At 35.7% G+C, this 11,481-nt stretch overlaps 1 protein-coding gene across 4 annotated transcripts in view; it reads right to left on the bottom strand.

Annotated features, from left to right (window-relative positions):
• Window positions 1-217: 217 nt before the first annotated feature.
• The window catches only part of LOC108741807 (tolloid-like protein 2), a 19,541-nt gene continuing 8,277 nt past the window's right edge, over window positions 218-11,481 (bottom strand). The window contains exons 4-15 of one of the 4 annotated variants that reach the window (XM_025975620.1): window positions 9,908-10,085; window positions 8,943-8,969; window positions 7,276-7,496; window positions 7,002-7,209; window positions 6,260-6,468; window positions 5,975-6,203; window positions 5,588-5,784; window positions 5,294-5,525; window positions 4,516-4,919; window positions 4,325-4,454; window positions 4,082-4,263; window positions 218-3,000 (exon numbers count right to left, since the gene is read on the bottom strand). In XM_025975620.1, coding sequence (XP_025831405.1) covers window positions 2,732-3,000; window positions 4,082-4,263; window positions 4,325-4,454; window positions 4,516-4,919; window positions 5,294-5,525; window positions 5,588-5,784; window positions 5,975-6,203; window positions 6,260-6,468; window positions 7,002-7,209; window positions 7,276-7,496; window positions 8,943-8,969; window positions 9,908-10,085 — 2,486 coding nt within the window. In that variant the 3' untranslated portion in view covers window positions 218-2,731. The remainder of the gene's footprint in view (window positions 3,001-4,081; window positions 4,264-4,324; window positions 4,455-4,515; window positions 4,920-5,293; window positions 5,526-5,587; window positions 5,785-5,974; window positions 6,204-6,259; window positions 6,469-7,001; window positions 7,210-7,275; window positions 7,497-8,942; window positions 8,970-9,907; window positions 10,086-11,481) is intronic. The other 3 variants (XM_025975621.1, XM_025975622.1, XM_025975623.1) reach the window with 3 other exon arrangements.

Here is an 11,481-nt window from a genome sequence, read left to right as displayed (position 1 = left end):
GTTTGTGTCAAAAAACAGAAAACGCCCGAAATGAATGTAAAATCGTAACAAATAAAAAACTAAGCGTTATTGTACATGTCTATTAGGTACGTAAAAAAATAGTTTATTGTTGTGCGACCGTCTGCTAGGCAGGCAATTGTTAAGAATGACGGCAACAAAAGAAATTGGTCTGATTGTTAACGGTTTCTTTTTAGCCAAAAAGTGTGTAATATTTTANGTTTGTTTCTTTGATGGGGAGATTCGTTGTAAAAATAAAATTTAAAGCACCTGTGTTTAAGTGGCAACAATTGAACATCGACAGTTATGAAATAGTTAACGAGTTTTTATTATTAGGTATTAATTATCAATTAGTTATTATTTGTTAGTATTTATTATTATTATTAGTATAATATGTGAAAGTTTGTGCGAACGTGCAGTTTAATTTATTATTACGTATTGTTATTAATTAATCTACGATTTAACGTGGAAACTGATGAAAGTAGGAACAAATGGGATAACGCTGCTCCACTCAATACAATACATATTATTATTTAAGTATCACGTTGATCATGTCTTAAAACATTTAAAACTGCTCGAACATTACCTACCAGCAACAATGTATAAACTTTTTCAACATTTCTTTAATTTTTATTAATGTAAATGAATGTCCAAAACCTTTAAAAACGTTATTTAATATCGGCGTTAAGTTTAATAAAAATCGCTATTTTTGGGCAGAATTGACTAATAATAAACATTCTTATCATGTATAAAAGAGTGTAAATGAGAAGGGGATGAATCAAGTACTTAATTCCAATCCAATTGCTCAAAACAAGTTCCTTTTTTAGACACCCACAACCTCACATTTTGCCTTAAATGCGTACCTTTCCGTTACCTTTTCTTTATCAGTAAAGTGTTGCTAGTATCCTTTAGGAATTAATTTAATAACTGGACGGACTGTATTGACTAGGTTTTTTTATCAAAATTTGGTATATTTTTCAGATCAATTAGTGAAGTATCGAATAATGGAATGGAAATATAATTTTGTTATCATTATGATGAGTACGTTCGGCTACAACACGATTTAGGTAGAAAATTTGGACGTAGTTGACAGTATACCGTTTTAAAGTTTTGGTCATTCATCACCAACATCTTCAACAGTCAATACATCAGCTCTATTCCGATAAAAAAGACATTCCAAACGATTAAAAACAATGTCTCGCAACAATCTTCCGCGGTTTTAAGTGATGGACAACGTGACAGTTGGAAACACCTTCTTTTTACCGATAAATTGTCTCCGATTAAAAGGGAAGTTAATTTTTTTTTATTAAACGCTTTAACATACCCTGTAAGTCACTTAAACAATGTTTTTTTGTTATTGGTTTAAAAATGTGACGAGTAGAACGTTTTCCGCTACGCGTTCACTCACGAATCCGACAGTCTCGAATTAGGACAAAATTTCATAACACACGTACACTCACACTAAATATTGCACACGGATTTAATTGAATAGTTGTAGTTTAAGTTTTTTTTTTTGGTTCGGTTTGGTTTGGCTACCGTGACGACGGACATGGACCTGTCTTTGCAGTCAGCAATGTAACTTTCGAAAATTGATTGTCAAAAGTAAGCAACTTGTCACTTTTCTATTTAATCATTTACCATTTGCCATTATTTCCCATGTGACTAAACTGCTTTTTCTTCGTTACAATTGTTCAAAATTGTCCAATCGAAATCTTATTGGTTTTTGACTTAAGATCATTAAGGTCAAAACTTTTACAAAATTGGAAGAAAGTTTGGAAACGCTTGGAGAAAAGAAGATCTTTGGAAAATATTATACCTAATATGGAAGACTAAATTAAAATTAAACTTTAAGAATTAGTTGGGGAACGAAGGGATTGCAAACTCCCCAGAAATCACACCAGTTGTTCAGCGTTCTTTCTGTATTGAGAAATTGTAATGTTGACTATTTTCTGATCAATATTTTTGGTATGAAGATCAATAAACTAATTGATGGATTTCTATTTAATGAATGGTAAGAAAATTAGGTAGAAATATTTAACTGAAGGATTAGTAACAAAGTGGTTATATTATTAGACATTGAATAAAAAACCCAAGACGTAAAATATTGCAAAAGACTGATGAGTGAAATGGATACGAAATAGTAAATTCAAAAAGGGGTAGTTAACACTTCTTCGTAAAACTACCCAGTAGCTCAATGTAAAAATAGTTATGCTTTTGGACCATGAATCTAAAACCTAAAGGAAATAAAGATGACCATTCCTTTAGATGGATGAACAAGGAATAATCTTCACGAAATAGCAGGATTTTCTTCAGAAGAGGACGAATACGTTACCAGTTAATAATTTTGTAATTTCAAAGTCCAAAACATCAGAGATTGAGCAATTTTAAATTTCATAAGCTTGATACTGAGGTCATTCAAGTTCTAAAAAACTTACAGATTGAGAAATTTCAGATTTCAAAAATTTACACTTGAGGAGCTTCAAACTACAGAACAACTTTCCGATTGGGGAACTTGGAATTGCAAAAGCGTACAGATTAAGGATGTCAAATTCAAAAAACATACCGATTGAAGAATTTTAAAGTCGAAAAACTTACCGATTGAGACACCCCAGACTTCGAAATCTCGCCGATTGATTGAGGAGAAGCAGTTTAATCATTATTTTTTTATTAATAGACATTGTTGCTGTTTACGTTCGTAGTTCTTGCCCCATGTCACGGCACGCCACCACCTTCATCAAACACTGTCAATGTTGGCGAGTCTTTCGCCAAGTTCCTCGCACATCCGCTGCTGCTGTTGATGATGAGATCGACGCATTGAGGGGGTGGTCGAGAGGGGTGGCGGAGCAACGGGTATAGGCCGGGGTCGGACCAGGCATCGATCTTGACTACGTCGTCTACGTTTCCGATGGCAAAATACGACCACCATCAGCAATACGAACATGACAGTGGCCACAGCGCATGCCGAAACCGTCGTGTAGTTTTTCTCAGCCACTTTTGGAGTACCTGTAAAGATGGCTACCATAATACCACTGACTACTACTATCTTCCCGTTTTCAGACTGAAGCTGTTGGTGGTAATTTCCAAATCGTTATATAATGTGATCCTATTTTTTCAAAAGACAAAAGTTGTGCAGGAAATTAACAACAAAGGGTTTAAAGAAGTTTCTACAATTTTGTAAAGAAGTACATCAGTGGCGGCTCAGGGGGATCATTCAGAACTTTAGTAAGAAGTGAGGATGAACTCGCACCCTTCTGTGACCTTATATCTTCACCAGTCGCCACTGATGTACGTGTAGTTATGTACAGACTTACTTGTTACTGAAATAGAATCATGCTGTAGATAGCAGCGAACCAGTTAGCAGCACCACCAAGCTAACGGACAGGGGTGGCAGGATTACGGAGGGCAAAGGTGACACCGTACGTGACTCACCTGTGTACATCACAATGAATCACCTGCCACACCCTAAATTACGAAATCACGACAGTTTTCCTTTGTATAGATAATAGAAGACGCTTTACAATCACAAATTTGTTGCTAGTAATTTTGAAATGAAGGAAAAATAATTGAATATTTTCGTCGTGTTCCGCAAGATTTCTAGATTATGTCACTAATAAATAATAATTACTTACATAGGATAATGGAGTGCATATACTGTAGATCGGATAACTATCTAACTGACATATTAATTAGGAAGAAAAAGACGTATTGTACTGACTAGGAATAGAACCCGAGTCGATTGTATGGCAATTTTGCACTGTAACCACTGGTCCAATTACCAGCTGTATACAACTACGTGAAGTCCAACGATCGGCAGTATATGCACTCCATTAATTCATAAGAAGCATCGGAAGTATCATATTATTAGCAAAAATACTCTATATACGGAAGCAATTAAATATTTTTGAGTCCACTGATTGTAATTCAAGTATGATGGCATTAAGCAAAAGCATGCAATTGAAAGGTAGAGTAAAGAATTTGTGCTAGAAGTGGAGAAGATCAAGATACAGAGAGAATTTGCAATAATAATCAATTAATAAATATTTAATATAAATACAATAATAATAGTAACCATTCTATCACTCACAGTTGTCTTCATCGGAATTGTCGTCGGCCCCGCAGTTATAGATATTATTGCATTTTAATTTAAAAGGAATACAGTATCCGGTTTTGGAACACTGAAATTCGTCGCAACTTGGGCCTTCCTGTACTTCAGTCCAGATAATTTTGAAACCTTGGGCGCCGACAGCTTTATCCGCTGTCACAAAACTGTCGACAACAATAAATTAAATGAGTCAGTGCTAAGTGAAATTCGTGGTAATCTACTCACCTTATTCGGATCCTGTTAGACTCGGATAGGAATTGCCAGTTGTCCTCGAGCCTTTTTTCTCCACAAAGTTCTGTAGGTATTTCGTTTAGATTAAGCCATAATCTCAAAACAGCTGCAGGACATCCTCGAGCTAAATTGTAAGAACAATAATTACCCTCTAAGTGTCTCCTCAAGAGACAGAATATACTCACGAAAAGGATCTCCTTCCACCATGAACCTTTCAAAATGGAGCATGATTTTGTATCTGGGTCGAACAGAGATGTACCAGTTGCAGATTTTTGAAGCTCTCCCCTTCAAAGGACCGTCATAGTTGAGTGGAAAATGAGGGCTGGTGATTACTCCGTAGTCCGTGTTACTGATGTTGCCTCCGCAATCCCCGAAAATATTTTTCGCCGTTTCGAAGACGTAACGTGCCCTGAAGCCGCTATAAACATTTTCGGCATCGGAATGGAGGACCACTTTTAGGCCGAGAGCCCCACGATAGGACTCCACAGGTCCGGGCGCTGTCTGACCGCAATACCGACCCAGCAGCTTTTCTGAACTGTTGTGGTAAATATTGTATATCTCTAGCCAGTCTTCTTGACAAAGATCTAGTCTAAAATGAGAGTAAAAAATTGTCACATCAGTGGAAACAGTAAGAAAGACATCAGAAAGATCATGCCATTGTCTAAGAGAAAATGGGAAATGGTATTATGAAAGGAATTGGAAGATCATGGTCGCTTCATAAAATAAATGAGAAGGTTGTGGTAGTATAATGGAAGCAAAGGAAGATCCTGGCAGTATTATAGAAGGACCAAGGAGGTTATACTAGTATCATTCTATGGAGGGAACGAGAGAATCGTGGAATATATGGATGGAATGGAATGCTCTTGGAAGTATCTAAGAAGGAACGAGAAGGAGTGGAAAAATTGTGATGATGTCGCTGATCAAAAGATTCTGGTCTGTGTATTTTTTGATTTGGAGACTTACCCATAAAAACCAGAAGTGATGTTGGTGTTTCTGTCAGCCCTTACTTTAAAATTATCAAACACTAGTATAACCTGTTCATTGTGTGTAGCTATAAACAAATATGTACAGTTGGTGTTGCTGGGATAATTCGAAGGATATCTAGGAGAGTTGAACTCTCCTTTCCTTTTGCTTGTACTTCTGTACGTAAAACTACAACTACCATCAGGAGAAGCAGTCCCTGGTATTTTGTATTCTGTAAAAGTGAAAGGTGACATTTTTTGAACGTCGATATCCATTGGATACCAGATATATTACCAGTCTCAAAAGTATAATTTGCTTTAAATCCCCTTCCCATTTTCTCTCCACTGCTAAAAACCATAACTAATCTAGGACCTTCGGAAATAACAACTGATGGGTTCGCTTCTTCCCCACACATTTCGTAGTCGAATTTATCGTAAGAATCGGTAGTTTCTTGTCCCTTGAGGTATATTTTTAAGTACCCGTCGGAGCAACTGAAGCAAAGGTAATCTTCAGAACCTAATTACGATTAAGTCAAGGGTATGAATAATATTTTTCTAAGGGATCCAACACGTTTCGTATCTTACAGACTCGATTTGCATTTATTATAACTACGTAATATACTATATGAATACTGGATGATATGCTTTGCGTTCATAACTTTTTATATCCAAAGGTACTTACTCGCTTTTGGGACCTTTTGGTATTTCAAAAAGGGCAAATTCTAGGCGCACCCTTTCCAAGTGTTGAGCGTCTTGTAGTCCATAAATAAAGTACCTACACACTAGTTTTGGCATGTAAGGAAACGGATAGTTGGGACTAAATACAGATCCACTTGATTCCTTTTTGCTGAGGATTTTTTGGTCACATTCGGATCCTCTAATGTGAATTCCGTCGTTTTTACTTATAAAATCTTAAAAATGAACCTCAATAAATGTCATCACAAGAAGATTCTGTTTAAGTAGTTACCTAATTTAGTAAAGGAATTCGAAAACTCGAAGATTCCCTTGAAGCCTCTGTTTTGAGTGCTGGCAGTGCGAGTAAGTGTTACAAAAGTAATGAAGAGAGATGCTTCCGACGAATAGAGAACGAGGTTCCTTTGTTGACCGCAATAAGTCCCTATTATTGCGGAACCATTATCTGGACCATCGTAAACTTTGACGTAATCAAAAGGGCAGCTTGGAAAAAAAATATCATCTAGAAACCGTCCAAAAACGAATCGTTTCCTTCAACGACAATTACGAAAGAAATATCAGGCGCTTCTTTAAAATATTACCAAAAAAGGGCCTTCATATTTATAAAAGGGTTAACTGATTTGTCATTAAACAGTTCCGAAATGGTTAATTACCACAAACACTTGTTGGAAAATTGACCTTATTATCCCACTTGGAGTAAACTCAAACAAACATGTCAGAAAGAAAATAATCACCAAATCACGTTGGTAACATGTGGAAACGGTTGTATTAACTTTTGAACATTATTGACGCATGTACCAAAGTTTACATTCAATTAATTATTAATTATACATCACTGGCTTCCGATCGATTTTGTATCAGTTGATGTAGGATATCATTAGACACCAGTGAGGTATTTTTTTTATCTATCTTCCTCTGTAATTGGTTCTTCACGTATACCTAACTGTATCTCTATATCGATCGAACGGTGAAGGCTTAATTACGTAGATGTACTAACGCGATTACAAGCTACTTACTGAGGGCCGCCGTAAAACAGATCAAAGTCCCGAAACTCCAGTCGAACCCTCTGATTGGGTGTTCCCAGAAACTGATACGTGCACGTTATATTCTTCGGATAGGCACCTGGATAGGTCGGCGATAGAATGACGCCGGTTGGCTTCGCGGCCCCTTTCACCAGGAAGCTGCAGGGAGTGTTGGGAACCGGCGTGCCGACTTCGAACTCCGCTAAAATGCAATAAAAGGAAAACACATTTCGATTTAAATGCGTGGAATTTGTTCCAGTTGACTCACTAGACTTACTGTCATTAACAAAGGCGTATCTCCCTCGAAATAGATCAGGTGAGGAGGCGTTTTTATCAGTATAAAATGACAGAGCAATGGCTCTGTAGAGTGATACACGACGTCTTGGAGGTATGGGACCGCAGTAACGACCTCCGAAGGGAGAGTTAATCAACTCCGCTGATTCAGTGTGCACTACCTCAGAATAAACGTCCATGTATTCATGGATGCAACTAAAGAAATAAAATATTTGACTTATTTCCCTTTTGTATTTGAGAGACTGTCATTTTATTCTTGTTAACAATAAGTTCAAACAAAATTTACAGGATTATATATGGTGTTGTTTCCTATTCCAAACAACGGCCATGTTGGTCATCATCTTCAACAAAAATTCTAATGGTATCTATAAGATCGTCAGTACTAAGACTGGTTGGATACGCACCTCCACTTTTTTCTATCCTGAGCTAATTTTCGCATTTCTCTAAAACTAGAACAACCCACATCCTTAAATATTTCCGAACAGTAATCTAATCTAGGTCTACATCTACCCCTCCTAACTCCCGTTTCTAATATGTCTCTGACTAGACCTTCATGTCTGAGAAGGTGTCCTACCAACCTATCTCGCCTTTTTCTCATTGACTTCCATAGAGCCTTCTGTTCTCCTATTCTTTCTAAAACCTCTTCATTTCTTTCCACGATATCCTCATCATTCCCCTATAACACCACATTTCCAACGCTTCTAACCCTTTCTTTTCTGCCGCGCCCACTGTCCATGTTTCGCACCCGTATAGCGTCGCGCTCCAAACATACACCTTTAAGAATTTCTAAATTAACCGTTCCCGAGCATAGAAATGACTTCTTTTTATTGAAGGCTACACGACCCTGCTTTATATCCCTACTACCCCTTCCGTTTTGACTTATTTGACTTTCTAGATACCTAAAATCAGCCACTTCTTCTAATTTTTCGTCTCGTATCTTTATATTCGCTCTTTCCCTACTTTTTCTTCTCTTGCATACCAGTATTTTTGTTTTACTTTTATTTACATTCATACAGTACTGTTTTGTCAGTATGGTATAGTATCTAGGTACATACATAATAAAATGCCTTAACAGTTCAAAAATCTGAGACCTTTGTTCAAACAAAACCTGTGGGTTTTAGAATTTCCGTTATTTGATATATGTATAGAGTGTTGTATCGTAGTGCGAGTTTTTAGTGGCTAAAAATGCTCGAAAGAAATCACTTAAAGGTTTGAATTGACACTTAAGAACTCATGTACATATGTATGTAGTAAGTAGAGAATAGAAATACATAAGCTTCCTGCAATTGCAAGAACGGTGCACGCAGATAAAGAGATATTTGAAGAGAAAAGAAAACAAGTAAAGGAAAAAGAGCAGTTTCAGTTCGCTTTCATGCATTTTATGACTTATTTATTGTTACTAGGTAAGTAGCCCAACGTTTGCGAAGTACGTAAGAGGTAGTGAATAAAATGTGAATTCTGGGCTTGGGTAAGAAACCATGCTCAACATGCAAAATTCGAAATACAACTTTTAATAAGTATTGATACGGTTAGAATTAACTTTAGTTTCATAATTAGATGGGTACATAGCAAAAAGTTTTCGAGAGAAGACAGGTAGTGCTTTGAGAGAATGAAGAGAGAGCTTTTTTTGAAAGTACTCACGCGGGGAGGTTTCCCACGGCTGCCCCACTATAGAGTAACAAAAAATACAATCAAAATTCACTAGACTAACATATATGAACTTCATGCAAGCAATTATTCAAATGTAACAACATAATCGACACATCGAATGCATAAATTGCAAAATACACACAGTTACTAGTTTCACAAAGAAACGAATAAATAATGTTAGTTTTGTAAGTCTGTAAATGTCTCACGAAATTCATAATTATTTATCTATTTGCTGTACTTGCTTAATCTATTTGTACTTTATAATGTTGTTTTCAAAAAATGACTTTATTAAATGATAAAGATTGCTCTAAATAAATTCAGTATTAAATGAAAATATCTGGTAATAGGTAACTAACAGGACTTCCACCTAAGGATATTAAAGTAGAAGGGACCGTCCCTTAATAAGTGAATTATAGATTAAATGACAAATGCTTCGGTTCATCTCATTCCTTTCCAGGGACACTAGAGCTCTTCCTTTGAGTAAATTATTTTGGCATTCTCTTATAGGTTGCGTTACCTTTATTACTCATATCTTGTAGGTACTTCAAATATATGACATTAAGTACGAGAAATAGGGTGATTATCGGAAAGGAATTTCATTATCGAGGGTAGGCCCTTAACATATTATGCTACCTACGTTAGGGTTGTTGGTCTAGAACTATAGGGTTACAGGAATTTGGAATGATGCAACCTCTATCACTTGGAGCTACCAGAACATGGAAAAATTCAGGTCAAAAAGTGAAAAAATTCGGATTTTTGTAAAAAACTAATGACGCACTTTCGACCCTCGGAGTGATTGAGGTTAAATCATTTCAAATTAATGACAGTTTCTTCTCCCAGAGGGGAAAATGAGCAATTTTCTGTCACCCTGTATACCTTCCTTGACAAAATTAAATATAAATGTACTGTTAAATTATTTACGCCATCCACATAAAAATATAAAAATGTTTGCTTACTCCGGTGGGGTGCCGCGAAGTTGGAAATGTGTAAATACAACTTCAGCCCTTTGTCCAGGTCCTGCAATAAATACATAAACGCACTGGCGAGAGTGTCCCTTGGGGTTGACGAATTCGGGAGCGTGGAAAGTACCATTTAAAGGGCCCCCTTGACGACTTACAAATGTTTGGTCGCATTCTGAAATAGACGAGACACAAAACAATTTGTAATGGGGGTGAAACACTGAACAAACTTCCTTTAATATTTATATTTTGTTTTTATTATCTCCATGTTTATCTACTATGTTAATGCCTTATTTTTATCGTTTCGTTTTCATACAAGAAAAAAGGAATCGGTACAATGTTTATACAGAATTGATGGTAATCATTTGTAAACCAGTACGACTGGACATAATTTATTTTGAACTATCTTCCCGGTATGTCCTAAAATGGCCCTAAAATCGTTCTTTAAAGAAAGTTCAACATTCTCAGGAATTTAAGATATAATTCCAACAAGGAAGTTATAAAGCCGTCCCTGACCTTTTGCGTTACAATTTTGATCTATAGTAAAGTATTTATGTAGCATTTTTTTTGCCCTTCTTAATTACTATTGCTCCAATAAATCCCAGAATTACAGATAAGGGCTCTAAGTATATTTATTGTGGTATCTGACCTTTCAGTAATTCCTTAAACACCTGGACGACAAAAAAACAAATAAATTACCCCGTATCGGCGCCTCCAGGATCTAGAAGCGTTGTATGAAATTACAGAAACACAAATTTCTCAGTCGTTTAAAAACTTTATTACTCTTGGACAGCATGTTACAGTGGTTTATCGAGTAAGTAACAAAATTCAGTCTATATGAAATGCGTATTACTTATTACGGTACATCGAATACAAAATAGACTCATGAACAACTCATACAAGTACTTACGTACGATAATACATATACTATCAAAACACAAAATCAACATTTGTAAATATAAATTTTAAATGTAGATAGATGTCGCAGGGTAATATGTAATAAAACTTGCGTCAACAAATAATGAACTCTATACATATTCTATTAAATTCACGTGGTTAATTTTAAGTATTTATTATAAATCTAGATTCACCTGCAATATATATCCTTTTAGGGGTTGTACAGTTCTGTAATGTTATAAATATGAGTAATGGTAAGATATTTTCAAAAATATTACTAAGAAGTTTTCTGATTTTCGGTGTAGTTACATTACTAGGGTTATATATTTGCTGTATATTGGGTTGTCTACATATTATATTACAAATCGTAGCTTATTTGTAAAAAAAGAATATAAATTAGCATCCCCAACTGTATTTACATACAATAATATAATAAAATACAATTTAGGGATGAAAGTTCTTTAATGAAACCGGAATTATAGCTCTATTATAGTCTTTGTTTTAAGTTGTTCCGGCGCCTCTACCAAAATTGTTACTAAAACTTTTTAATAAATACTATAAAATTGCTTCTGGCGTTTGTCTTATTTATCTTCATGAATGTCTTGTTTTCGGAACTTATTGATAGTATTTAATAGAAAAAACGAATTCTATTGCTACCCTGCGACATATATACA

This window comes from Agrilus planipennis, unplaced genomic scaffold, assembly GCF_000699045.2.
Source record: "Agrilus planipennis isolate EAB-ADULT unplaced genomic scaffold, Apla_2.0 scaffold216, whole genome shotgun sequence".
NCBI classification, from domain to species: Eukaryota; Metazoa; Arthropoda; class Insecta; order Coleoptera; family Buprestidae; genus Agrilus; species Agrilus planipennis.
This window is presented reverse-complemented; position numbering and strand designations above follow the sequence as displayed.